At 63.9% G+C, this 27,355-nt stretch overlaps 1 protein-coding gene across 1 annotated transcript in view; it reads left to right on the top strand.

The window, feature by feature from the left end:
• The first annotated feature begins 221 nt into the window (after positions 1 to 221).
• Positions 222 to 27,355, top strand: part of RARG (retinoic acid receptor gamma) — a 62,862-nt gene continuing 35,728 nt past the window's right edge. The window contains exons 1-2 of the mRNA XM_075915754.2: positions 222 to 414; positions 14,784 to 15,217. Coding sequence (XP_075771869.2) covers positions 308 to 414; positions 14,784 to 15,217 — 541 coding nt within the window. The 5' untranslated portion in view covers positions 222 to 307. The remainder of the gene's footprint in view (positions 415 to 14,783; positions 15,218 to 27,355) is intronic.

Below are 27,355 nucleotides of genomic sequence, written 5' to 3' on the forward strand. Positions count from 1 at the left end.
GAATGTAGGGAGGGAGATGGGGGGCGCTCACTGCGCAGGCCCAGAAGCGGCACAGAGGGGGCGCTGTGGAGATGGGCCTCCCCCTTACTGTCCCCCTCAGCGCGCTCACCCCACTCTCAGCCCCCCCTCCCTGGACTCACAGCTCAGTCGTGCTCCCCAGCCGGTCTGTCCGGCCACACCTCTGTCTGTCGGCTGTTGCCTGGGCCCTGTTCAGACGGGGTCTGCGCTGTGCTAGGCACTGTACGTGGGCTCTGCCTCGGCGTCCCTCTGCTCCCAGTGCCCAGCCGGCCTCCTGGCCCGGATCGAGATGCCCACCACGGAGCCGGTCTCCGGCGGCGGGGCCCAGCCAGGGATCGGAGCTGGGGGGCAGGGAGGTAGACCGGCTGGCGGTCTGGCCTGCGGGCCTCGGCAGAGGTGAGCTGCATGTAAAGACTCATTGTCCTTGGCTTCCCCTCAAGCGATGCCTTGCCAGGGTCCCAGGCCAAGCCCCTGCAGGTGGCTGAGCTGCAAGAGGGGCACGGCCGTGGGCGCAGCCAGCTGAGCGTGCCAGGCTGACTAGGGGAATTAGACACCCAGCTCCCATTAGCATTCGGTCCCCTTGTTGCATGGGAATCTCTCAGCTCCAGATGCCTCTGCTTCTCTAGGGCACAGAGAGCCCCTGGCCATGCTGCCCTCCAGCCTGAGGGCATTGGGTGCCCTCTGGGGAAGGAGGGCACCTGGCTCAGAGCCAGCGCCTGGCTTGGGGGTGGCTTTTGCGAAGAGGCAGCTGAGTCTGGGGTGTGCGCTCTTCCTGATGGGGGGCTGGAGGCAAGTGGGGCTTGGAGGGGGGCAGACGCCGGGGTCCCTGGGATTCTGCTAGCTGGTCCGCTCCTCACAGGGCTGGCATGATCCATGCCTGGCACTAGGCCCCTGGGATCCTTACTGGTGAGGGGAGGGGGGGCGGGCAGAGGTGTGGGGGTGTCAGGATGTCTGGGTTCTACCCCCCCTCTGGGAGGGGGTGTCGTCCCAGAGGTGAGGCTGGGAGGCACAGGGCCGTAACAAGGGTGGCACAAGTGGGCAGCTTGCCCTGGGCGCAGCATAATTGGGGCGCCAAGACACAATAAGTAAAAATAATAAGCTGCAAAAGTAAAGAGCGTGACGGGGGGAGGGGTTGCATCGTTCATATTTGCCTCGGGTACAAATTACAGCGCTGGGGAGGCAGGGCACCTGGGCTCTGCTCCAGCTCGGTCCATGATCCTGGGCCAAGGCCCTGCATGCCTCAGTTTCCACACCGGGACGCTGGCCCCTAGGGGAGGGCATGAGGCTCAATCCACCCATTTGCAAAGGTATTCTGGTGCCTGTGGATGATGGTCGGGGCTGGGGATGGGCAAGAAGAAAGTTCTAGCTCCAAATTGCACCCGCCCCCCAGCAGCGGCTCCCCCGTTCCAGTCCACCCCTGAGCTCTGACCTGTCGCTGGGGCTCCCAGGAGCTAGCGCTGCCCCAGAAGGGGCTGCCCCGAACGCTAGCCCCTGCCCCTGCCCTACCTGCGTCCTTGCTGGCCAGGGTCCGTTTACAGTCTTCCCTCCCCATCGGCTTCGGGAGCAGACCCTGGAGCCAAGTCCCCGCTGCAGCCTCTTCGCTGCTTGTGCCCCAGCGAGAAACACCCAGCACGACTCTCAGATCCTAGGGCCCAGGCCCAGGGGCTGCCCCTACGGCTGAGCTGAGCAGTGTCCCAGAGAGCACTGGGCCCCTTTGGGTCTCTGCACCCCCCGCCCTCGAGAAGCAAGCGGCAGGTGTCTTCTCATCAGCTGGCTTGGACAAGGACACCTGGTGTCGCGGGGCATTCGGCTGCGGGGCTGGACGTAGAAGGTACCAACGTGCTCGAGGAAGCGGGCGCGGCAGTGTGGCTAGAACAGGGGGAACGGGACTCCTGGGTTCTCTCTCTCTCCAGCTCTGGGTGGGGAGCAGGTGCCAGTGGGTTAGATGGGGGGAATGGGAGGCAGGATTTGTGGTTCTGTTCCCCGCTCTGGGAGTGGTTGGAGAGGGAGGGTCAGGCTCAGGACACCCACTGGGTAACCTTGAGTCAGTTGCCTTATTACTCTGTGCCTCAGTTTCCCCTCTGTAAAATGGGGGTGATTGCATGTACCCAGCTGGGAGGCCAAAGCGAGTGTTGGGGGAGCTCTCTGTAGGGGTGACACGTTGTTCTGACTGGGGGTGGCATGGGATGTGGCACCGATTACCTGAACCCCCCGCCTCTGGCTCACCATGTGAAATCCCTGCAGGCAGGGTGAGCTCCAGCCCTGGGGCAGTGTTCAGCTGATGCCGTACTTGGTCTCACCCCGGCCCACTAGGCTCTGCCGTGCCCCGGCATCCTGCCATCGACTGCCTTTGCGCCGAGGGGGGGGAGCCCAGCTCACCAACGTGGTATGTCCCAGGGCTTCGGGGGCTAGAATTGCCCCGGGCAAGAAGATGCAGCCACTTCTGGGGTGGGACACGGCAGCCGTTTGACACTGCCGGCAGATTTGCGAGTGGGAATGAAGTGACTGAAATGGCACGGGAGACAGGATGGACTCACGGGGAACCGGGCCAGGGACCCAGGCAGAGCGGTGCAAGTTCCCAGGAAGGAGGCGTGGCTGCGAGCGTGAGTACACGTGCAAGCTCACCCTTGCCCTCTACTGGCTGAAATCACAGTGGACCCACCATGGGTCATAGGCTGCCTGCTGTTCAGGGCCGAGGGGGATTCCTCCTTTGCTCAGGTGGGAAGGCTGTGTCCTGTTGCTAGGAGGGTCCCACTGCACTGATCACAGCCCAGCTAGGCACATGTGCTAGTGCTCAAGGTTGTGGGTTCTTGGTTCCACGGTGCCCACTGGGGGTGCGATGGGTTTGCATGCAGGGCGTTAGGGAAAGGCAGCTCCTGGGTGGGCTCTGAGTCCCCCCCCCCCCCCCCGATGCCCAGGGTCTCTCGCTGCAGCTGGCACGTGAGCAGGCAGATCAGCCTGGCTCCGAGGGCAGTCTGAGGTGCTGGCACTAGGGACCGTGCCAGGGCAGCATGGGCATCAGTTTTCCAGCAGCTGAACTCCTGCCTCAGGCCCTGAATATGCACGGCACCATCTCACTAGCCTGCCCTTGAAGGGCGCATGGCCCCCTGCTGAGCAAAGGTACCAGCAGAAGTGTGGCCTAGTGGGTAGAACGCTGCACTAGCACACAGGGGATCCTGTCCCTGCCCTGCCCTCTCATCTGTCAGGACTGGGAGGCTCCCTCAGGGCAGGGACAATCTCTGACCCTGTGTCTGGCACAAGGGGACCCTGCTCTGGGGTAGGGCCGGGGAGCAGTTGGTGCTGTGGCTCCTCGCAGTGGCTGGCAGGTTTCGAGTGGCATCCAAGGATGCAGAACACCCTCTGAGTTGGGGGGGGAGTCACCTCTTCACTACTCCTTTCCCAGGTCTCCTCATGGCACCCGCGTGCCCCACAATCCCCCTCTCCCGGCTGGCAGGGTGTGTCCCCTTCTACAGCAAGGCACAGAGAGGCTAAGTGACATGACCAAGGACATGCAGGAGCATGTGGTAGAGCAGGGCTTGAACCCAGGGCTGTTAAGAGCCAGGCTGGGGGGGTCTCAGCACGGAGCCATCCCTGCCAGCTGGGGCTTGCTCCCTGGGCTGCGGTTGGCCTGCGCGACGGGGAAGAGGGTTCAGTTCAGTGACACCCAGGTGTGAATGGAGACCTACCCACTTCTGTTTGCCTCCCCCCAGCCTGCAGAGAGCCCCTGGGGCACCGAGGCCCACAGCTGGGTGTGACCCCGTGCTGCTCTTCCCTGCCCCTGGTCAGACCTGCTGCCCTCGCTCCCCCCTGCCAGCCAGGACCGTCTCCTCTACCCGCACACCAGGCGCTGCCCCACGAGAGCCACTTCCTGCCCTGGGGACCCCGCAGAGCCACGCAAGGGGGAGGAGCTCACCCCAGGCCACCGGCAGAGCTGGAACTAGACCCCAGGAAGGGCCGGTGCCCTCATTGCTAGCTTGTCACCGCTCAGTGGGTGCCCACAGAGAGGGGCGCTGGCCTAGCAGCCAGGAGACCTGGGTTCTATTCCTGACCTGGGAGAGCCCCCCTTTTCCTTGCTCCATGCCTCAGTTTCCCTGCCTGTCACCCTGGGATAACGACACCCCAGGGGATGAGCCTGTTTCTCCCCTCGCCAGGTGTTCTCATTTGTGGAAGGTGACTGGCCCCACCTTGCTCCGGCTGCCCACGCCCAGGGAGCTGCTGCCCCGTTCCCACGCCAGCTCACAGCTCCCACCCCGCCCAGCGTGCAGGCTCCAGCCAGGCCTCGCCATCCCTGCCCCCAGGCCCACTGCAGGACGTGGTGTGGGCATGCCGGGGGGGGGAATCCAAGCGAGCCCCCACCCCACCCCTGCACGATGGTGGCTCTGCAGGAGCATGGGACTGGCAACAGAGAGGCTGGGCCCAGCAAGGGGGCAGACCCCTTCCCCCTTGGTTCTGTTTTTAGCTCAGAGGGGGGGCAGGGGTGGGGGGTTCTTTTCCCAACTCTGCTTTGATTTGCTGTGGGAGCTGCTGCCTTTGTGGCTGCCTCAGTTTCCTGGCACTGAGCCCTTCCCAGGAGGGCTGTGAGGCCCGTAATGGACCGGCAGTGCTTGGAGAGACCAGGGCAGGGAGACGCCGTGAGCTCAGGGTGCCCTGGTGCTTGGAGACTGCCTGGGTCCCACGCCCAGAGCCCTGCCCTGCTCCCAGCGCCAAGGGGAGTGCCCTGGTACCGGCGCCAGGGGGCGAGGGACATGTCTCCTGCCTGCCACTGCAGCTCCCTGGGCACTGGCTGAGTCGCACCAGAAACTGGCACTGAGGGCAACAGGCCAGGAGCTGCCGAGGTCGGGCAGGGGCCTCGCCTGGTGCCTGGTGCTGGCTCCGTCCCCCGGCCAGTGAGCAGCCGCGGCCACCCTGGATGCTAAGCCCAGGCTTGTGTCTCCAGGATCTGCCTGCCAGGGCGCTAGCGTCTTCCTGCCCCCGCCTCCTGCCAGGGTGCTATTGCCTTAGTGGCTCCCAGCCCCCGCCAGGGCGCTATCGCCTCCCCTGCCTCCTGCCCCCTGCCCCCGCCTGCAGGAACAAGCCTGTTCCAGCCCCTGCCCACCCCCGGGCTGCCGGAGGAGCCAGATGTCGGTGCGAAGTTCCTCCCGGGCTGGGGGAGGGGGCGTGCGCAGCCGCCCGGCTGGCTGGGAGACAGGCCCTGGCTTGCTAGCCGGGCTGGGTTTTTAAGGAGCTAATTCGGTCATGGAAAGAGGCTTGGGTGGAAATACCTTCCCCAGCCGTGCGCGGAGGCTGTAAATGGGGCTTTGTTCCGCGGCTGGGCTGGGAGGCCCCTCAGCACAGGCGCAGGGAGAAACACGCCAAGGCCAAACCCAGCCCCTGCTCCTCAAGCCCCCCGTGGGCAGACGGACCCCAGCCCCTCCCCAGGAAGCCGTGCTCACCAGGCGCCCTCCGCCCCCCATTGGTCGGTCCCCCTTGGCTATTAGCCAGGGCGGCGTCCCCAGCCTCCGTCTCTCCGGAGGTGGGTGACGGGCGGGTTCCCTGTTTCTGTTGCCTCCCTCTGGGGCACCTGGCACTGGGCTGGATGGACCGTTGGCCTGACCGTCTGGCCGCTCCTAGGTTACGTTCTTATGCCTCCATGGAGCTGGGCAGCAGCAAGCGCTGGGGGTCCGGCTCGGGGCTGTTTGGAGCTCGAGGTCACGGCAGTGTTGTCTAGTGGCAAGAGCACTGGGTTGGGACTCAGCAGATCTGGGCTCGTTCCCTGCCCCTCTGTCTAAGCAGGTGCTGAGCTGGTTCTGGCTGCTTGGCGTGGGCCCAGGCTTCCGTGCAAATGCTGAGGGGAGCGTCTCCCGTCCAAGGGGCTCCCGGGTGTGTCTGACCTGCTCCATGGGGAGAATTCTCCTGGTTCTCCAGATGGACAAAGTGGCGATGGGAATGTGGCCTAGTGGTGAGAGCAGAAGAGTAGGCTCTGCATGGCATGGGGAAGGGAGTGTTCTCTTGTGGCTGGAGAGTGGCGGGGACTGGGACATCTGGATCCTGTGCTTGGGGAGGGTGCTGTGGTTAGAGAAGGGCCATCCAGAAAGCAGGACTGGGATCTAGTCCCAGCTTTGCTACTGACTCACTCTGTGGCCTTGGCTAAATCACCTAGTCTCTCTCTGACTCAGTTTCCCCACCACGGATGACTGTCATCCTGAGGGCTGTGGGATTTAGGCTACATGCTGCTTTTTAATTACAGCCATTTAGGAATCAGTGTAGTGACTGCGCCTGTCCATTTGTGTGGAGGCAGGTCGAAGCCTCTTTGTCTGCTCTAACTGGGTCCATACTGGGCCGGGTCACACCCGTGTAGCTGTCCTGGTGTGGCTATGCTGGTCCCCACTCGGTCACGCTCTGAGGCCCTCCTTACCTCCGGGGGCAGTGAACATTTGTGGGGCAGCTCCTGGCTGTGGGTCAGGCCTCTGGCCTTGTGCGTTTGCCATGTGCACTGTGTTGTGGATTCATGAGGGCCCTCTCTGCTGAACCAGGCTGGCCCTGCCACGCCAGCCCCCGACTCAGGGCCTGCGTCCGCCGTGCAGAGCAACTCGCTTGCAGCTCTGGGCCACGGGGACGGTGCTGGCGGGGGGGACTTGGCCTGCTGCGGGGACGGGCAGGAAAAGAACAGCCCCTGCTGCCTGCCCAAGCAGGATCAGGGCCAGAGCTCTGGCCTGGGGTTAGGGTTGCCAGATGGTTTCAGAAAAAATACACAACAACACGACGCCAGGAAAAAGTTTGTTGAGGGGAAAAAAACCCCACCATGGCCCCTTTAAAAACCATGTGGTGAGGCTTTTTGGCCCTAACAGGCAGCTGGCGGCCACCCGCCATCTTGCCTCCCTGCGCCGGGCCAGACAGCTTCCCTGCGGAACCCCGTAAACACTAGGGGGTTGCCAGGCTGCCTCCGTATTGAGCCCGACAGCCCGGAATTTTCACCTCCTGGCCGGGAAAAAATCAGAAAGTACCGTGCGGACATTTTAGGTGTCCGGTATTTTCTGAGTATCCGAGGGGGAGCCGTGTTAGTCTGAATCCGCAAAAGCGACGAGGAGTCCTGTGGCACCTCATAGATGTACGTGCGTCTGACGAAGTGGGGCTTTGCCCACGAAAGCTCATGCTCCTACACTGCAGTTAGTCTATAAGGTGCAACAGGACTCCCCGTCGGTATTTTCTGAATTTTTTTTAGTGGACAGGAGGCGAAAATCCCGGACTGTCCGGGTCAATACCAGACACCTGGCAGCCCTAGCTGGGGTGTTACTGAGCCATGTCGGCCAGGCGCAGCCCACGCCACCCTCTGTCCCCTGGGGAGTCCGACCGAGCCCCAGAGTGCGGGCGCTGGCTGCTGCCTTCTCGGCCTGGCTTTCCCGGCAGCCCTGCCCGCGGAGGGTACAAGCCCCGCAGCCGCTCAGGGCCCCGCCCCCAGAGCGGGCCGGGTTGGGGCTGGGCTGCTGGCCCTAAGCTGGGGGCCGGGCGTGTGGCGGGTGCAGCCGGGATCCCGGGCGGGGGGGGGGTGCGGCTGTGGCTGTGCTCAGGAATGTGGTGCTGCCAGTCGGGGAGGAACCTGCCTGCACCCAGGTGCTTGGCCCAGGAAACTCCACGGGGCTGGTCTGTTTTTGTTGCCTAAGCCTGTGGGTTTGGTTCCCACCGGGGACTGGCGAGCGGGTTCTGGCTTCGCCCCCGCCGTGCTCAGCCCCGGCCGAGGGAGCCGGCCTGGCGTGGCTGCTGCAGGTACGGAAAAAAGAGTTACAGCCCCCAGACAGAATGCAACATCCACATGGGCACCCCCCACACAAACACACCCCCACAGCTCCACACACACGCACACTACATCACCCCCAGCAAACACCCCCTCCCTACACACACCCCCACAGCGAACACACACACACTACATCACCCCCAGCAAACACCCCCTCCCTACACATACACACACACACACACACACACACAGCTCCACACACACTACATCACCCCCAGCAAACACCCCCTCCCTACACATACACACACACACACACACACACACCCACAGCTCCACACACACTACATCACCCCCAGCAAACACCCCCTCCCTACACACACCCCCACAGCGAACACACACACACTACATCACCCCCAGCAAACACCCCCCTCCCTACACACACACAGCGAACACACACACACACACTACATCACCCCCAGCAAACACCCCCCTCCCTACACACACCCCCACAGCGAACACACACACACTACATCACCCCCAGCAAACACCCCCTCCCTACACACACCCCCACAGCGAACACACACACACTACATCAACCCCAGCAAATACCCCCTCCCTACACACACCCCCACAGTGAACACACACATACTACATCACCCCCAGCAAACACCCCCCTCCCTACACACACACTCACACACCCACAGCGAACACACACACACTACATCACCCCCAGCAAACACCCCCCTCCCTACACACACACACACCCCCACAGCTCCACACACACACTACATCACCCCAGCAAACACCCCCTCCCTACGAACACACACACACTACATCACCCCCAGCAAATACCCCCTCCCTACACACACACACATACCCCCACAGCTCCACACACACACTACATCACCCCAGCAAACACCCCCTCCCTACGAACACACACACACTACATCACCCCCAGCAAACACCCCCATCCCTACAGACACACTCACATACACACACACACACTCTCCCACAGCAAACACATACTCAGATCCACACAGACACACTACATCATCCCCAGCAAACACACACACAAGTCCAAGAGACCCACACCATATGCACACCCACCTTTCCCAGCACACACACACATCACACACACTAACCCCAACCTCAACACAGACTCATCAGCAAACACACCACCCCCAGCAAAGCCACACAGATCAACACACATGCACACACCAACCCCACAGCCACACACAGTGACACATCCACACACACAGTCAACTTCAACACACCCTCACCAACTTACCCAGAGACACCCCCCACCTCCTGCCCCAATCGCTAGACAACCGTCCTTCCAGAATCAGGGCCTGAACTCACAAGTCCAGGACGCCAGTCCCACATCTCCTCTCTAATGCCCACCTCTCCCTTACAGAGACCTTTCCCCACAGCTCACACCTGCTCTGCCCCCAGCCTGCTTCCCCGCCCCCACCCCGGCCACCCACACCCCCGTGACAGTCTCAGTCTTGTCTCTCAGGCCGGGAACGGTTTGTCGGGAAGATCTGTGTTTATTTTCCCACCTTCAAGTAGCTTTTTTAAAAAACAAAAAACACCAACCCACAAACCCAAAGGAGGCCCAGCTCAGTGGATTCCAGCCAGCCTCCCCCCCTGCAAGCTGGAACGGCTCGCAAACCCTAGAGGGGAAATATTTTTGGAGGATGCCGTGGCAAGGGGGTTAGGCTGGAATGTGCCGTGCTCCACCTCCACCACAGCGCTGCCAGCGTCCTGATGGGGAGGGTGCGGCGCGGGCAAATGTGGGTCATGGGCACATCGCAATAACTGGCAGCAATCCTGTGGGGATAACAGGCCCAGGAGCTGACCTAGAGCAGAGAGGAAGGACGGGCACCAGCCCAAGGCCTGGCTTCAGAGTATTTGGGCACCACTGAGGATCTGCGTCATCGCTGCTCCGAGCCTCAGTTTCCCCCTCTGTAAAATGGGGAGAACAGCCCTGCTAGGCCCTGCCTTATGCAGGGCTTGGAAGGAGAAATCCTTTGAAGTGTGAGGTATTTGGACACCATAGTATGGAGTGGGGGGTCCTAGACAGACTAAAACCCAAGATGATCCACATGGCCTGGTGGCTGGGGCCCTAGATTAGGCTGCGGAGACAGGGGTTCTGGTCCTGGCCCTGCCGGTTTCTGTGCATGGCTTCCCAATCGCCATAGGGTCTCTGGGTGCCAGTGGACTGGCTCTGCCCTGTCCCTGCTGGAGAGTGGCTGTGTCCAGCCGCAGTGGGAAACACATCAGCCTCCATGTACAGCTGACCCCATCTGTGTCTGTTAGCTGGTGCGAGTGACCTGACCCCCAGCCCCCTTGAGCCCCACTGCTCCAGGCCGTGTTGGTACCTTGCCCCCCCTGGGCTGCCCCCACCTGTTCACACAACACTGGGCGCTGCTTAGAACCAGCTGCTCCGGCGACACGGCCCTCCAAGGGCTCGGACCCCCTGCCCCGCGTGCTGGGTGGGACCCTGAGTTCAGTGCTGTTCCTGGGCCACCACGGAGCCCTCCCAGATCCTTCTGGCCCGTCCAAAGTTCCGCTAGATGCCCAGAGGAGGTTGCTGGCCAGAAAGGGGAAGAGCGCCATGGCTCTGCGCTCTCGTGCCCAGCTCCTGCAAGGTGCCTCTTTCCCAGAGCTGCTGCTGGGGAGCTGGCCGGGGTCCTCACCCTGGCTCGGTGTTTGTGCAGAGGGTGCTGGCCCTGTCCCCCAGGCTGCACTATGCTCAGGTGCGGGCTGGTTTCCACGCCGGGCTCTGGGCTGGAGCGCAGCTTCTGGCTGGGGATGTTTGCGTCCGATCCCTTGGGAGCGCGGAAAATCCATGTCGCTCTTTTTCCGTTACCAAAAAGTAGAGCAGGAGGCTCTGCCCGGGGTTTGAGCAGGGCTCCGGCTCCGGCTCCGGCCGCTGGGCCTCCCTGGACATCCCAGCCCAGGCTCCTCTGGCGGACCTGACCCCAAAGGCCGAATAGGGCAGATCGGGCCACGGCTGACCTGGATTCTACCCGCTCCGCTCCAAGAGGCTGGGATAAGTGACCCCAGGCACAGTCAGCCTTGGCCAGTCAAAGCCCATCTCAAGACCCCCACCCACGGCCTGGGTTGGCTACACGCCTCGACTCCCCTCAGACGCGCAGAGAAACCTTTCTGGGCTGGGCTCGCTCCCGTGCTGCGGGTGGACGAAGCCAGAGCCCCTGAGCCTGACCCCACTGCGTTCCAGCTGAGAACGGCAAACTCGGGACGTATTGGAGGCTGCTGCTGAGTGGCTGTAACCTGCGATCCCCACAGCACCGCAGGGCCCAGCCCAGAGCCTGGCGAGAAAGCGGGGGCCCCCGGTCTGCAGAGGGGTCTCTGCGAGCTGGTTCTCGCGCTGGTTTCCAGGGGCTGGACACCTTGGCCTGACAGCACGTTTATTTTTGGAACGCGGGCGCCGAGAGGCCCTCGCATATGGAAAAGCTTACGGAAACGGAGCCCTTCCGTGAGTGGCTCGCTTGAGATCTCATGGCTCTCGCTGCACAGGCCACTTGGCAGGGGCTTCCGCAGCAGGGGAACGGAGCCGTGGGCCAGCCAGCTCTTGGATTCTTAAAGGCACCCGACACCATCCTACCGCCTCAGTGTGATGCGGGCATAGGCCTGTTCGGGGAGGCTGGGATGCCTCTAGGGCCTGCAGTGGTGGGGCATGCTAGTCAGGTCAAGGCACTGCTGCAGGGAAGCTCGCAGTGCTGGCATCCCAGCTGGGCACTGCTGCAGGGAAGCTCGCAGTGCTGGCATCCCAGCTGGGCACTGCTGCGGGGAAGCTCACGCGTGGAGCTTGTGGGCAGCGGACGCTTTCCTCATGGCAGTGCCCTCTGGTGGGTGTGAAACAATCAATCGTCCCCAGCCTCCTGAGCCGGGGGCCCTGCATCTCCTGTCCCACTTGCCAAGGCGGGTCACCCTCGGGGGCAGACTGGATCTCGGCACCCTGGGCCTGGGGGACAGAGATGTGGGGTGCAGCCCGTCTGCTCTTTGGGCAGCCGCAGGGTGATGGGGCCAAATTTACCCCCTGGCTGCACTGACCTGGGGGTTCAAAGCAGGGGAGCCCCCAGCGAACCGGGACCCCCCCATCGGAAGAGGAAGAAGCCACCTCAGGGCCTCTCCTCTCTGCAGCAGGATGGGGCAGACGCCCCAGCACAAGCTCAGAGACCTTCCCGAGCCTATGGGCATGTCTCCTCTGCCAGTCATTCCTGTGCCATCTCGGGGCCAGGCAGTGGCACCATCACACCAACCCCTCTGCCATGTGCCGAGCCGGCTCACCTCTGCTCGCTCAGCCAGGCTTTGCCCCGGCACTCCTGCCTGCTCCCTGCCCTTGCCTCCCGAACACCTCGCAGGGGCTGTGAGCCAGGGCAGGGTCGATCCCCCGGGGGAGCGCGCGGGAGCCCGAACAAAGGGGCCGGGGGTGGGCCAGAGAGCCAGTGGCCGGGGCGCAGGGCGGGGGAGCTGGAGCCGCAGAGGCGGCTGTTGTGAATTAGGCTGTGGTGTAGGGTTCCATGTGGAAGATGTGACGAGCTTGCATTCTGCCCCCGGGGTGGTACAGGCCGCGCCGAGCAGGGAGCGCCAAGCCCAAACTCGCGCTGGCATGGAGAACATAAGCCCCATTTAGCTGGGAACCTGAAATGACTCTTGATTTAAATCATATGGTAAAAGCACAAAATCGCCTGCGTTTGGCCCCGGTTCAACAGCAAAACACCCAGGCACACTTGCACAGGGCCCTGTGCAGAGCTGCTTAAAGGGCCAGTGGTCTCGGCGCCCGGGCTAGACGTGGGGGGAAGGAAGCAGCAGGGGGGGCTGGTGAGTTGGGGGCCGACCCACGGAAGCAGTTGGTGTCCTGGGGCTGGACACCAAGTTTCTCCACTGGAGCATGGGGGATTTTACAGCTTGATGGGGATTTTAAATGCACCGAGGGGGGGGGGGGCGGAGAGGCAGAGTTTGCGCACAGATGCGGGTGTATGTATCCTGTTTGTGGGAGCTGCTGGATGTGTGAGTCGGGGGAGGTGTTTGAGTAGGGTGTGTGTGAGAGTCGGGGAGGGGGTGTTTGTGAGTCGGGTTTGTGTGTATGTATGTGTGAGAGTTGGGGGGGTGTTTGTGAGTAGGGTGTGTGAGAGTCGGGGAGGGGGTGTTTGTGAGTCGGGTTTGTGTGTATATGTGTGAGAGTTGGGGGCGTGTGTGTGTGTGTGTGTGTGTTTGTGAGTAGGGTTTGTGTGTGTGTATGTGTGAGTTGGGGGGGTGTTTGTGAGTAGGGTGTGTGAGAGTCGGAGTGTGTGTGTGTTTGTGAGTAGGGTGTGTGAGAGTTGGGGGGTGTTTGTGAGTAGGGTTTTTGTGTGTGTGGGAGAGAGAGTTGAGTGTGTGTGTGTGTGTGTGTGTGTGTGTGTGTGTTTGTGAGTAGGGTGTGTGCGAGAGTCGGGGGGTGTTTGTGAGTAGGGTTTTTGTGTGTGTGTGTGTGTGAGAGTGGGGGGTGTGAGTAGGGAGTGTGTGTGAGTCGGGGTGTGCGTGTGTTTGTGAGTAGGGTTTGTGTGTGTGTGTGTGTGTGTGTTTGTCGGGGTGTGTGTGTGTGTGTTTGTGAGTAGGGTTTGTGTGTGTGTGAGAGAGGGGGTGTGTGTGTTTCTGAGTAGGGTGTGTGTTGAGAGTCGGGGTGTTCGTGAGTAGGGTGCATGTGTGAGAGTCGGGGGGTGTTTGTGAGTAGGGTGTGTATGTATGTGTGAAAGTTGGGGTGTGTGTGTGTGTGAGTAGGTTTTGTGTGTGTGTGAGAGAGTTGGCGTGTGTGTGTTTGTGAGTAGGGTGTGTGAGAGTCGGGGTGTGTGTGTGTGTGTTTGTGAGTAGGGTGTGTGTGTGTATGTGTGAGAGTCGGGGGTGTGTTTGTGAGTAGGGTGTGTGTGAGTCGGGGTGTGTATGTGTGTTTGTGAGTAGGGTTTGTGTGTGTGTGTGAGAGTTGGGGTGTGTGTGTTTGTGAGTAGGGTTTGTGTGTGTGAGAGTTGGGGGTGTGTGTTTGTGAGTAGGGTTTGTGTGTGTGTGTATGTGTGAAAGTCGGTGTGTGTGTGTGTGTTTGTGAGTAGGGTTTGTGTGTGTGAGAGTTGGGGTGTGTGTGTGTGTGTGTGAGCACATGCATTGGGGGTGCTCTGGCTGAGCCCCTCTGCTCTCCCATGATGCACTGGGGGCTCTCAGGTGGCCTATGGAGACGAGGGGTCCGGACCCCAGCTTTTGCCAAGGGAACGGGATTTGCCGGGTCCCTCCCCAGCCCCTGCTGGCTCAGGCGCTGTCCCGGTGCCCCGGGGAGCCCAGCCTGGGCGGGGCTTGGCACGAGGGGGCAGCCCCAGACCTGCTCCCTGCTGTACTGGTGACACTCCCACCCTCACTGCCCCCGTCCCCCCGCAGGGCCGTGTCCCATGGGGCGTGTGCAGGAGCCGAGACACACGGCGGTTGTGGGGGGGGCTGCTTTCCCTGTGCTTGTCTCTCCTGTGTGTGTTCTGCCCACACTGGGGGGTGTTTGTGAGCACACTGTGCAGCTGTGTGCAGTGAGCTCCGGGCTCTTTCCCCTCCCCCACTGGTGTGAGGGTGCCCGGACCAGGCTGGCGCTGCCCTGATGCCCTGGGCGAGAGTCCTGGGTGCAAATCGAGCACTCCCGGCCCAAGGTAGCTGCTGGAGGTGGAACACTCGGCCCTAGAGCCCTGCAGTGCTGGGACCCAGAGCTCAAGGGAGCAGGCTGGAGGGCTGCAGCAGCTCTTCCTCAGTCAGCGCCCTGTGGTAGGATGCCAGCCTCCCTGTGGGCCAGGCCCTGCCCTCTGCCCTCACTCCCTGCCCAATTGCAGGGACGCCTTTGGGGCTGTTGGGAGACCGGGTGCTGGCAGGTGCCAGGGGCTTGCGGCCTCGCCAGCTCTCGCCCGCCCTGCCCTGGCATCTGTGCCAGCGGCAGCGTGGTGCTGAGCTCCGCCACCGGGCAGGGAGGGGCTGGCTGGCAGGTTCCCCGGCTCTGTCTCATTCTCTCCTTCTGCTGCAGCCAGGAAGGCCCAGCGGACGGCTCGGATTCTGCGAAAGCACCAGGAAGAAACGCCGGCGGCGGGGGGCTTAGTGCTGGTGACGAGCCCTCAACGCCACAGCCCCCTGCTTCTTTCAGGGGCCACGCCCAGGGGCCATGCCGTGCTCGCCGTGTGGGGCCACTGAGGCCACCTGGCTCCTGGGACGGAGCTGAACACGGGGCCCGCCGGGCAGTACTCCATAGCAGACGAACAAGCTCCTGCCCGCCTGCCCCAGCCATGGCAGCCAACAAGGAGAGGGTCTGTCCCAGTGGCCACATGAACGGCTTCCCCCCCGCCGTGTACCCTTTTGCCTTCTCCAACAGTATCCGGGGCTCGCCCCCCTTCGAGGTGCTCACCAGCGCTGGCTACTTCCGGGGCTTCCCCACTGACCTGCCCAAGGAGATGGCGTCTCTGTGTGAGTACCGGGGGCGGGGCGGGGCTGGGAGGGACCTGTGCTGCGGGAGGGGGCCCCTAATTGCGTGGAGGCGCCACAAGAAGCTGTGAAACTGCATCGCGGTGGGGCCGGCACCAGCACGCAGTGAGCTGGAGACGGCTTGTCACAGGATTCAGGCTGAGATGGGACCTGATGCTTGGACTGGGTGGTGCCATGTTGGGGTGAATGGGGCTGGTTCTGGCTGGGACAGGGTTAATGGTGGGTGCAGTGGGACGGGGTTAATGGTGGGTGCAGTGGGATTGGCTCTGGCTGTGACGGGGTTAATGGTGGGTGCAGTGGGGTTGGCTCTGGCTGTGACGGGGTTAATGGTGGGTGCAGTGGGGTTGGCTCTGACTGTGACGGGGCTAATGGTGGGTGCAGTGGGACGGGGCTAATGGTGGGTGCAGTGGGATTGGCTCTGGCTGTGACGGGGCTAATGGTGGGTGCAGTGGGACGGGGCTAATGGTGGGTGCAGTGGGACGGGGCTAATGGTGGGTGCAGTGGGATTGGCTCTGGCTGTGACGGGGCTAATGGTGGGTGCAGTGGGACGGGGCTAATGGTGGGTGCAGTGGGACGGGGCTAATGGTGGGTGCAGTGGGATTGGCTTTGGCTGTGACGGGGTTAATGGTGGGTGCAGTGGGATTGGCTCTGATTGACGGAGCTAATAGAGGGTGCAGTGCGGTTGGCTCTGGCTGTGATGGGGTTATTGGTGGATGCAGTGGGATTGGCTCTGGCTGTGATGGGGTTAATGGTGGATGCAGTGGGATTGGCTCTGGCTGTGATGGGGTTAATGGTGGATGCAGTGGGATTGGCTCTGGCTGTGATGGGGTTAATGGTGGGTGCAGTGGGATTGGCTCTGATTGACGGGGCTAATAGAGGGTGCAGTGCGGTTGGCTCTGGCTGTGATGGGGTTATTGGTGGATGCAGTGGGATTGGCTCTGGCTGTGATGGGGTTAATGGTGGATGCAGTGGGATTGGCTCTGGCTGTGATGGGGGTTATTGGTGGATGCAGTGGGACTGGCTCTGGCTGTGATGGGGTTAATGGTGGATGCAGTGGGATTGGCTCTGACTGTGATGGGGTTAATGGTGGGTGCAGTGGGATTGGCTCTGATTGACGGGGCTAATAGAGGGTGCAGTGCGGTTGGCTCTGACTGTGATGGGGTTAATGGTGGGTGCAGTGGGATTGGCTCCAGTGGTGACGGGGTTAATGGTGGGTGCAGTGGGATTGGCTCCAGTGGTGACGGGGTTAATGGTGGGTGTCATGGGTCTGGCTCTGGTTGTGACGGGGTTTATTTTGGGAGCAGTGGAGTAGGCTCCAGCTGTGATGGGGTTAATGGTGGGCTCCATTCTCTTTTCTGGTGGCCCCTAGGGTCCCCATCCCAGCTCAGACCCATTGCGCAGACCCAGATGGGAGGGGTTGCTGCAGGGAGGTGGGACATGGCAGTGCAGGAGGTAGGACAATTCGGGGTTTGTCATTGGGACATGGTAGGATTTTCCACTAGAGTTGGTAGGGCCGGGTCACTGCCAGTCATGGGGGGAGTTAATGCCCAGACGTGGCAGGGTCAGTGCCTGGATGTAGCTGGCGAGGTCAGTGCCAGGGCATGGCGGGGTCAGTGCCAGGTGCAGTGGGGTCAGTGCCTGGTCGTGGTGGGCTCAGTGCCCAGCTGTGGCTGGCGGGGTCAATGCCAGAGTGCAGGGGGGTCAATGCCAGGGCATGGCGGGCTCAGGGCCAGGGTGCAGGGGGGGTTCAATGCCTGGGCGTGGCAGGGTCAGTGCCAGGGGGGGCTCAGTGCCAGGGTGCAGGGGGGTTCAGTGCCAGGGTGCAGTGGGGTTCAATGCCCGGGCATGGCGGGCTCAGGGCCAGGGTGCAGGGGGGTTCAATGCCCGGGCATGGCGGGCTCAGGGCCAGGGTGCAGGGGGGTTCAATGCCTGGGCGTGGCAGGCTCAGGGCCAGGGTGCAGTGGGGTTCAATGCCAGGGCGTGGCAGGCTCAGTGCCCGGGCGCAGTGGGGTTCAATGCCAGGGTGTGGCAGGCTCAGTGCCAGGATGCAGGGGGGTTCAATGCCAGGGCGTGGCAGGCTCAGTGCCCGGGTGCAGGGGGGTTCAATGCCTGGGCGTGGCAGGCTCAGTGCCCGGGTGCAGGGGGGTTCAATGCCTGGGCGTGGCAGGCTCAGGGCCAGGGTGCAGTGGGGTTCAATGCCAGGGCGTGGCAGGCTCAGTGCCCGGGCGCAGTGGGGTTCAATGCCAGGGCGTGGCAGGCTCAGTGCCAGGATGCAGGGGGGTTCAATGCCAGGGCGTGGCAGGCTCAGTGCCCGGGTGCAGGGGGGTTCAATGCCTGGGCGTGGCAGGCTCAGTGCCCGGGTGCAGGGGGGTTCAATGCCTGGGCGTGGCAGGCTCAGTGCCCGGGTGCAGGGGGGTTCAATGCCTGGGCGTGGCAGGCTCAGTGCCAGGATGCAGGGGGGTTCAATGCCTGGGCGTGGCAGGCTCAGTGCCCGGGTGCAGGGGGGTTCAATGCCCGGGCGTGGCAGGCTCAGTGCCCGGGTGCAGGGGGGTTCAATGCCCGGGCGTGGCAGGCTCAGTGCCCGGGTGCAGTGGGGTTCAATGCCCGGGCATGGCGGGCTCAGGGCCAGAGTGCAGGGGGGTTCAATGCCCGGGCGTGGCGGGCTCAGTGCCCGGGTGCAGGGGGGTTCAATGCCTGGGCGTGGCGGGGTCAATGCCAGGATGCAGGGGGGTTCAATGCCTGGGCGTGGCAGGCTCAGTGCCCGGATGCAGGGGGGTTCAATGCCCGGGCGTGGCAGGCTCAGTGCCCGGGTGCAGTGGGGTTCAATGCCTGGGCGTGGCAGGCTCAGTGCCAGGATGCAGGGGGGTTCAATGCCCGGGCGTGGCAGGCTCAGTGCCCGGGCGCAGTGGGGTTCAATGCCAGGGCGTGGCAGGCTTAGTGCCAGGGTGCAGGGGGGTTCAATGCCAGGGCGTGGCAGGCTCAGTGCCAGGGTGCAGGGGGGTTCAGTGCCTGGGCGTGGCAGGCTCAGTGCCCGGGTGCAGTGGGGTTCAATGCCAGGGCGTGGCAGGCTCAGTGCCAGGGTGCAGGGGGGTTCAATGCCTGGGCGTGGCAGGCTCAGTGCCCGGGCGCAGGGGGGTTCAATGCCAGGGCGTGGCAGGCTCAGTGCCCGGGCGCAGTGGGGTTCAATGCCTGGGCGTGGCAGGCTCAGTGCCCGGGTGCACTGGGGTTCAATGCCAGGGCGTGGCAGGCTCAGTGCCCGGGTGTAGTGGGGTTCAATGCCTGTGCGTGGCAGGCTCAGTGCCCGGGTGCACTGGGGTTCAATGCCAGGGCGTGGCAGGCTCAGTGCCCGGGTGTAGTGGGGTTCAATGCCTGGGCGTGGCAGGCTCAGTGCCCGGGTGCACTGGGGTTCAATGCCTGGGCGTGGCGGGGTCAATGCCAGGATGCAGGGGGCTCAGTGCCCGGCTGCGGCTGGCAGGGTAAGTGCCAGGGAATGGGGAGTGGCCGCCAGGTTGCCATGGTCCATGGCAGGGTCGGTGCTGGGCCACGGGGTGGTGCTGGGGTGGGGGAGGGGGATGGGCTGTGCTTTGATGGTCCCTGGGTGGGGTGCGGTGGGAGCCCTCTGCCCCCGCCTCCCCCCCCGGCTCTGCCGACGCTATCCCAGCCCCCGCCTCCCCCCCCGGCTCTGCCGACGCTATCCCTGCCCCCTCCTGCCCCCCTGCTCTGCCGACACTATCCCTGCCCCCTCCTGCCTCCCCCGCTCTGCTGGGGCATGGCAGGGAGCCGGGGCAGGAAGCTTGGGCGTGGTGGGTAGCCAGGGCATGCCCGTGTAGGCGTGGGAGCCAGGGCAGGGAGCCGGAGCATGCCCCCGTGGGCGTGGGAGCCGGGTTGTGGGAGCCCGGGTGTGGGAGCCGGGGCAGGGAGCTGGGGCATGCTCGCGTGGGCATAGGAGCTGGGGCATTCCCGCGTGGGCTTGGGAGCCGGGTTGTGGGAGCCCGGGCATGCCCACGTGGGCGTGGGAGCTGGGGCGGGGAGCCGGGGCATGCCTGCATGGGAGTGGGTGTGGGAGCCGGGGCGTGGCAGCCGGGGCATGCCCGCATGAGCGTGGGAGCCAGGGCGGGGAGCCGGGGCATGCCCGCGTGTGGGAGCCGGGTTGTGGGAGCCCGGGCATGTCCGCGTGGGAGTCGGGGCATTCCCGCGTGGGCTTGGGAGCTGGGGCGTGGCAGCTGGGGCATGCCCGCATGGGCGGGGAGCCGGGGAATGTCCGCGTGGGCGGGGAGCCGGGGCGTGGGGGCGGGGAGCCGGGGCATGCCCGCGTGGGCGTGGGAGCTGGGGCGGGGAGCCGGGGCATGCCTCCATGGGCGTGGGCGTGGGAGCCGGGGCGTGGCAGCCGGGGCATGTCCGCGTGGGCCCCCAGGCATGCCCGTGTGGGCGTGGGCGCGGGAGCCGAGGCGTGGCAGCTGGGACATGCCCGCGTGGGAGCTGTGGCGTGGCAGCTGGGGCATGCCCGCGTGGGCGTGGGAGCTGTGGCGTGGCAGCTGGGGCATGCCCGCGTGGGCGTGGGAGCTGTGGCGTGGCAGCTGGGGCATGCCCGCGTGGGCGTGGGAGTGGGAGCGGGAGCCGGGGCGTGGCAGCCGGGACATGCCCGCGTGGGAGCCGGGGCGTGGGAGCCGGGGCATGCCCGCGTGGGCGTGGGAGCCGGGGCCGTGGACGTGGGCGTGGGAGCCGGGGCGTGGGAGCCGGGGCATGCCCGCGTGGGCGTGGGAGCTGTGGCGTGGCAGCTGGGCATGGAAGCTGGGGCGGGGAGCTAGGGCGTGCCTGCATGGGCATGGCAGGAGCCGGGGCGTGGGAGCCCAGCTGGGAGCTTTGTGGAATGCTGGGCAGCTGCAGGTGCCACGTGCGCTGGGCTGGGCTGAGGCAGGAGAACGTTCATGGGAGGGGCAGGCACGTTGGCATCTCCGGGGATGGAGCAGCTGGGCAAGACGGGGCCTGCTGCCATCCCCCAAGGGGTGGGGCCGGCTCTTGCTCCGGCCTTGCTGGGGTGTTGGCAGCACCGGGTGCAGAGCCCGTGCAGTCGGGCGTGGTGCTGCCGTTCGGGGGGGCGGAGAAGCGGTGGGGACGTGGGGTCCAGTCGCTCTGGGGCTGTTTTCAGGCCAGGTGGAGTTTGTGGCCTCGGAGCCGTCTCCTGGGACTTGGGGAAAGTGGTAAATTCGTGGCTGAGGTGCGGGCAGGAATCTGCCTCCCCGCCTGCCCCACGCGAGCAGCAAGCTGGCTTCTCCGCGCCCCGGCCCTCACGCAGCCGACGGAGGGTGACGCTTTAATCAGTGCCTGACGGGCGGCCCTGGCAGCGCCGCTGGAAAGAATTATTTCATCTGGCTCCAGATGGGAGCTGCCGAGCGAGGCCCGCTCGCTGAAAAGGGCTCTGTGCTCCCCTCACAGGCAGCGGGCGGGCGCCACCCAGCCCTTCGGCTCTCCCTGGGCCGGGCTCCTTGCTGGCTTGCTTTCTCCCTCCTCCCTCTGACCTCCCGTGGGGTTTAGCACTGGAAAGTGGCAAGTCGGAGCTGGGTGCGGCAGCCCCCTCTCTGCCCCCTGCCAATAGCGTAGCCTGCCCTGCCACGCTGAACTCGTGGGCTCTGTGCCAGGATTACGGGCTGGGTCACAGCGAGGGAGGGTGGGGCGGACAGCTGGATGTGCAAAGGGGAGGAGCGGCTTGGAGAGGGGGCGGGTGGGTAGGGCTGGCAAACAGGACTCCTGGGTTCTCTTCTTGGCTCTGGGAGGGGAGTGCTGTCTAGTGGGTAGAGCAGAGGTGTGGGCACGCCAGGACTCCTGGGTTCCGTTGTCCCCTCTGGTCCCGCCTTGGCGAGAGGGGCTGTGCTCTGGGAGCAGGAGCCTCTCCCTCCAGCTGCTGGGTTGCTAATGCGCCCGGATCCTTCCCCCTCCCAGGGCCCAGCCCTGAGCCGGGGCTTCCAGGTGAGCTGCAGAGCAGGTGTCTGTAGCGCACAAAGCTGGGACCCAGGGTGCTCTCCTGTAGTCCCTGGGTCGGTGCAGAACGTGCCCAGCCCAGCCCAGCCCACGTGTCCTGTAGCTACCGACTTCCAGGGCTATCGACCAAGCACCATCCCCACCTCAGCATCTGCCCTGCCGTGTCCCTCCCCCCAGATCCCAGGGGCTCGCTGGTCATGCCACCCCAACCCCATCTCCTACCTCTGGCCCCAGCTCCCAGGCCCTGGTCACTGGAAATGGGAACCCCCCCAGCCCTGGCACGGTGAGCTTCTCACAGCAGTGTCTGGCTGGGACTGCAGCGCTGTGAGCTTCTGAACTGGGTATAAATGGGCACCCCCTGCCCCCTGGCAGATGCAGCCACATGGAGGGTCCCAGCTCAGCATCCCCAATCATGCAGGGCATGGCGGGGAAGCAGCTGTGGGGAAGCTCAGTTGCTTTGCTTTGGTGCCTCCGCTTCGCCCTCGGGGCTTCTCCACACCCCAGAAGCAGCTGCCTTCTGAGAAGAGCTCCAGGCAGCCCAGAGAGGTGGCACTTCCACAATGCGGCCCCACACATGGGGAGCAGTGTTGATACAACTCCTCTCCCTGCCCCTGGTATGCAAATGGAGAAACTGAGGCAAGGAGGGAGGAGGGGGGATGCAGGAAATGGAGCCCAGGGACCATAACCGCCGTTGGGGCTCCCCCCATCCTGGCTATAGGTATCCAGGGAATAGGATCTCCCCGCACCCCAAATCTCTTGGTCTGAAGTGAGCAGAAAGCGCCTCCCGCAGGTTCTGCAGTGACGTGGACACCAGTGTGGAGGTTCTGGGGAGGGCCAGGGTCCCTGTTGCTTTGAGCGCTCAGGGCGGGTTCAAGGTGACCCAGTAGCAGAGCTGCCCAGTTTGGTGTGACATGGGGGGTCCTCCAATTTGCAGCATCCCTGGGAGCTGGGATTTGGCAACCCCCAAATGTGGGGCTGCCCTGAGTGCAGTGAGTCTCCGGGGGGGGCTGGTAGCATCTCAGCCCCAAGCATATTGGCCTCTCAGTGAACCCCTCTGGGGCAAGAGTGGGGAGGCCAGCCCAGGGTGGGGGGGACTGGCAGCCACCTATACCCTGTGGTTTGTTTTCTTTTGTGTTAACTTTCAGTGTCTTTCCAGCCCACGTATGCCGTAGTGGCTGGAGTAGAGGAGCCTCCAGAAATGCCAGTCCCAGGTCCCCTGGGCTGCCCGTCCTCATCTCCAAGAGCCCACAGTTGAACCAGGCCAAGGGTGGGAGGGGAAACTGAGGCACAGACCATGATTTACCCATAGTCAGTAGCAGGAATCAGGGAGAGAACCCAGGTGTCCTGATTCCCAACACAGTGCTCTAGCCACTAGACAGCTCTGCCTCAGGGTTCCCATTAGTGGCCCCCTTATGCCCTCCTCCAGGAGGGGGGGTTTGTGCCCTCCCCCACCAGGTTCTGGGCTGTCCAGCAGCAAAGTCTCTCCTCCGAGTGACTCCGAATGCCCGGCAGGAGCCGGGAGCCGGGCCTGGCAGCTGGGAGTGGGAGGGAGGGACTCCCAGCCCTGGGAGTACTGAGCACCCCTTATCTCCATCTCCTCCAGACTTAATGTTGCTGCTCCTCCTCCGCCGCCCGCTCCTCCGCACGGGCTGGCTACTGGTGTTAAGGAAAAAGGGGCAGTGGCTGCCAACACATCTCCATGTGCATTGCAGCCCTGCCTTGCCAGTGCCCAGCTGGGACACAGTGCTGTGAGCTTCCCCGCAACAGTGCCCAGCTGCAACGTCAATGCTGTGAGCTTCCCTGCAGCAGTGCCCAGCTGGAACATCGATGCTGTGAGCTTCCCTGCAGCAGTGCCCAGCTGGAACATCAATGCTGTGAGCTTCCCTGCAGCTGTGCCCAGCTGGAACATCAATGCTGTGAGCTTCCCTGCAGCAGTGCCCAGCTGGAACATCAATGCTGTGTTTCCTTGCAGCAGCGCTCTGCCTCTTATGATATTGCTTGATGAGTCTGCCAGAGATAAACTAGCTCCCAGTGCCCTAACCGCTAGATCCAGCTCACTCTGCTTTCCAGGGAGGACAAATGCCTGCCTGCCCAGGTGCCCAGCTTGGCTGAGCTGTTCTGAAAGGATTCCCTCCCCTACAGGTGGTTCTGTGGAGGGGAATCCCCCTGCTGCCCATGCAGCTTTGCATGCCCCAACCCACTCGACTTCTCTGCTGCTGCTTCCCCAGCTACCCCCTCCTCTGAGCTGCTGTCCCATCCCTACAGGGTCCATGAATGTGAGACATGATTATTAGCTCCCCCTCCTGTGCCCTGGGCTGCCTCCCCTGCTCATGGGGCTGCCCCTCCTCCAATTTCACCATGTGGATCATGAAGGTTGCAGTGTTTCAGGGGTGCGGAACCTGCGGCCCTGGCTTGCCTGGATCCAGCCCCGGAGGCTTGGGGCTCCCCCCAGCATTGAAGAGCCCTTGCTGGTTTCCTGTGGGGCTGGAGGATACACAATCTACTAAGCTGTGCACCCCTACGCTCTGGTGTGTGCGGGGAGGTTCCCCACACCTGGTGTATGGCATCGGGGGCTGCAATGTAGGAAGCAGCCTTGGGCTGTTGCAGGCACCAGAGATGGCCTGGCTGCTCGCCTCCCCACAGGGCATGCCCAGGAAAGAGCCTGTGCCCCCCTCAAACAGTAGCAATAATCAGTGTGCCCTGGACCCCATCTTCTCCTCTAGCAGGGGCCTGCCTGACCCCCAGCCAAGGACCCTGATGGAGGGAGCAGGCAGATCCATCGCCTGGGCCATTGTGGACCCATGGGGATGTTGAGTGCCCCTGAAATACAGCCACCTCTGAGGTGGAGTCTGGCAGCTGTTAAACATTGGGGAGGAGGTGTCTTAGCCAAAGACAGGCCACCCTCTGCTCTTTGGGTAGCATGGCCTAGTAGTGCAGGCAGGGAGCCTGCAATCACAGGTTCTCATGCCTACCACCAGTCCCATTTCCTGGCTCTGTGCCTCAGTTTCCCCCATGTGGGCTGAGAGGGTCAAGTCACCAGTTGGTCAGACTTCTGGGGTTTACATGGGGTGTTGTGTAGGCTAGCAAGGGGCTGGGCTAAAGCGTGATGCTTAGGGAATGGTGCCTGTGAAGAGTTAGGGCACGATTGGGGACTGTGAAGAGTTAGGGCACGAATGACTGTGCCTGTGAGAATGCAGCTGTGATTGTGAACGCGCGTGAGGGTGTGAGCACAGCTGAGTGATCATGAGCCTAGGAGCGTGAAGGGTGCTGTGTGAGCAGTGTGTGGGTGTGATGCAGCACATGTGCAGTGTGGATTGTTCGCCTGTCCGTCCTGGTGAGCTGTGCTGGGTTCCTCTTCCCAGACAGCAAGTGCGTCACTCCCAGCAGCTGGTGCCCTGGTGGGGTGGGACTGGCAGGCAGGGCTGGATGGTGGCACTGAGCCATGCGGCCAGCGCAGGAAGTAGTCAGAGCACCACAACAGGAAGTGGAAATGCCAGCCTCCCCTCTGCTAGGAAACCTGCCCCTTGCAGCAGGCACCCTTGCCGGAACCACCCCGGGGAGGAGGGGGCAGCTGACAGGATGCACCGAGCCCCAGGGACTGGCCTGGCAGGTCTGGCCTGGCCCCTGATTGGGCTCTGGGCAGAGATGACATCATTTCAGGCGCTCGGTTGCACAAGGCTTCCAGAGTGACTCTGCTTCTCAGAAATATGCATCACCATCCCCGCAGGGGAAGAGAGCTGGAGCGCTGGCCAGGGTTCCCTGGAAGCTGGGTGCTTGTGCAGCCGCTCAGGAGAGAGTCCCAGGCCACCCAGCTGATCAGCACAGCACCCACAGCCAGGTGTTTTGTTTCTGTGGGTGGTGCACATATAATTTATTCCACACATGGAGAGAAAAGATTAGAGGGAACGTTGGGGACGGCCCTGAAGGGGAGCTCCTGGCGATCCCAGCCCAGCTTCTCCCAGCAGGGGGCGCCGTAGGGGGGGCAGGAGCACTGGCCCTGGGGGAAGCTCCCAGTTATCCCAGCCCAGCTTCTCCCAGCAGGGGGCGCCGTAGGGGGGGCAGGAGCACTGGCCCTGGGGGAAGCTCCTGGCCTTCCAGCCCAGCCTCTCCCAGCAGGGGGCCCTGGGGGGGGGGGACCAGCACTGGCCCTGGGGGACATTCCCAGCTCTTCCAGCCCAGCCTCTCCCAGCAGGGGGCGCCGTGGGGGGGGGGCCAGCACTGGCCCTGGGGGAAGCTCCTGGCTCTTCCAGCCCAGCCTCTCCCAGCAGGGGGCGCCGTGGGGGGGGGGGGCCAGCACTGGCCCTGGGTGAAGTTCCCAGCTCTTCCAGCCCAGCCTCTCCCAGCAGGGGGCGCCGTGGGGGGGGGCCAGCACTGGCCCTGGGTGAAGTTCCCAGCTCTTCCAGCCCAGCCTCTCCCAGCAGGGGGCGCCGTGGGGGGGGGGGGCCAGCACTGGCCCTGGGTGAAGTTCCCAGCTCTTCCAGCCCAGCCTCTCCCAGCAGGGGGCGCCGTGGGGGGGGGGCCAGCACTGGCCCTGGGGGAAGTTCCCAGCTCTTCCAGCCCAGCCTCTCCCAGCAGGGGGCGCCGGGGGGGGGGGGGGGGCAGGAGCACTGGCATGTGGCCATACTGTGCAAGGACCGGGGTGCGTGTACAATATATGTTTGTTGCCCCCACGGCCCATCTCCGCATCCCTGGGGGTTGCTCCTTCCCCTGGCTCTGGGGTTCGTTCTCTCCTGGAGCTGGGAGGCTGTGGGGTGTCAGATGTAACGTGAGAAAAGTTGCCACAGAGGCAGAGGGGGGGACACAGCGGGGGGAGGGCGACAGCAGAGCCTTAGCCCCCGTCCAGCTGGGCACAGGGGGGCCAGCCGCCCACAAGAAGAGAACAGGGTAGGAGTGAGGAGAAAAGGGGTGAAGGGAGGAGGCCTCAAGGAAAATGTGAGCGTCTCTGTGCGAAACAAACAGGGTTTTATTCAGACAGGAAGCCCTGGTGGCTGGCGGGCGGGTGAGGGGCCTACCCCCTCCCAGTGGCATCCCGTCACCACCCGGGCCCCCTTAGCCAGCTCATGGGGGCTGAGGTGGAAGGTGACGCTACCAACCCCACCGTGGCGTGAGGAGGAGCAGGTGGCCTGTGAGCCAGCAAGTGCTGCCCCCTCGGGGGGGCTGAGGGGCGTGAGCGAGGGGGTGTTGCCCCCTGGGGGGGCTGAGGGGCGTGAGCGAGGGGGTGTTGCCCCCTCGGGGGGGCTGAGGGGCATGAGCGAGGGGGTGCTGCCCCCTCGGGGGGGCTGAGGGGAGTGAGCGAGGGGGTGTTGCCCCCTCGGGGGGGCTGAGGGGCGTGAGCGAGGGGGTGTTGCCCCCTCGGGGGGGCTGAGGGGAGTGAGCGAGGGGGTGTTGCTCCCTCGGGGGGGCTGAGGGGCGTGAGCGAGGGGGTGTTGCTCCCTCGGGAGGGGCTGAGGGGAGTGAGCGAGGGGGTGTTGCCCCCTCGGGGGGGCTGAGGGGCGTGAGCGAGGGGGTGTTGCCCCCTCGGGGGGGCTGAGGGGCGTGAGCGAGGGGGTGTTGCCCCCTCGGGGTGGCTGAGGGGAGTGAGCGAGGGGGTGTTGCCCCCTCGGGGGGGCTGAGGGGCGTGAGCGAGGGGGTGTTGCCCCCTCGGGGGGGGCTGAGGGGCGTGAGTGAGGGGGTGTTGCCCCCTCGGGGGGGCTGAGGGGCATGAGTGAGGGGGTGTTGCCCCCTCGGGGTGGCTGAGGGGAGTGAGCGAGGGGGTGTTGCCCCCTTGGGGGGGCTGAGGGGCATGAGTGAGGGGGTGTTGCCTCTTCAGAGGCAGGTGACAGGGCAGCAGGTGACTCTGAAAGTGCTGCCTGCAGATGCAACCAGCCCCATTCAGCCCCCTACAACAGGACTCTTACACCATAGTCCACAGCTGCCCTCCCCACTGGGGGGAACAGCTCAGGGAGACTACAGCTCCCAGCATGCACCCATCCCAGTGGCCTGCCTGAGGAGAGGCATTGGACGCTGGGACTTGTAGTCTCTCAGGGCATCTGGAACAGGCTGGGCTGCATCTCTTTGTGTGGCTGAGTGGCGGCTTTTGGGGGCTTCTGGCCAGCTGGGAGAAGGCCGCAGGGGACCTTGGGGCTGGCATCTCACTAGCCT

This window comes from Pelodiscus sinensis, chromosome 31, assembly GCF_052426305.1.
Source record: "Pelodiscus sinensis isolate ZL-2025 chromosome 31, ASM5242630v1, whole genome shotgun sequence".
Lineage (NCBI taxonomy): Eukaryota > Metazoa > Chordata > Testudines > Trionychidae > Pelodiscus > Pelodiscus sinensis.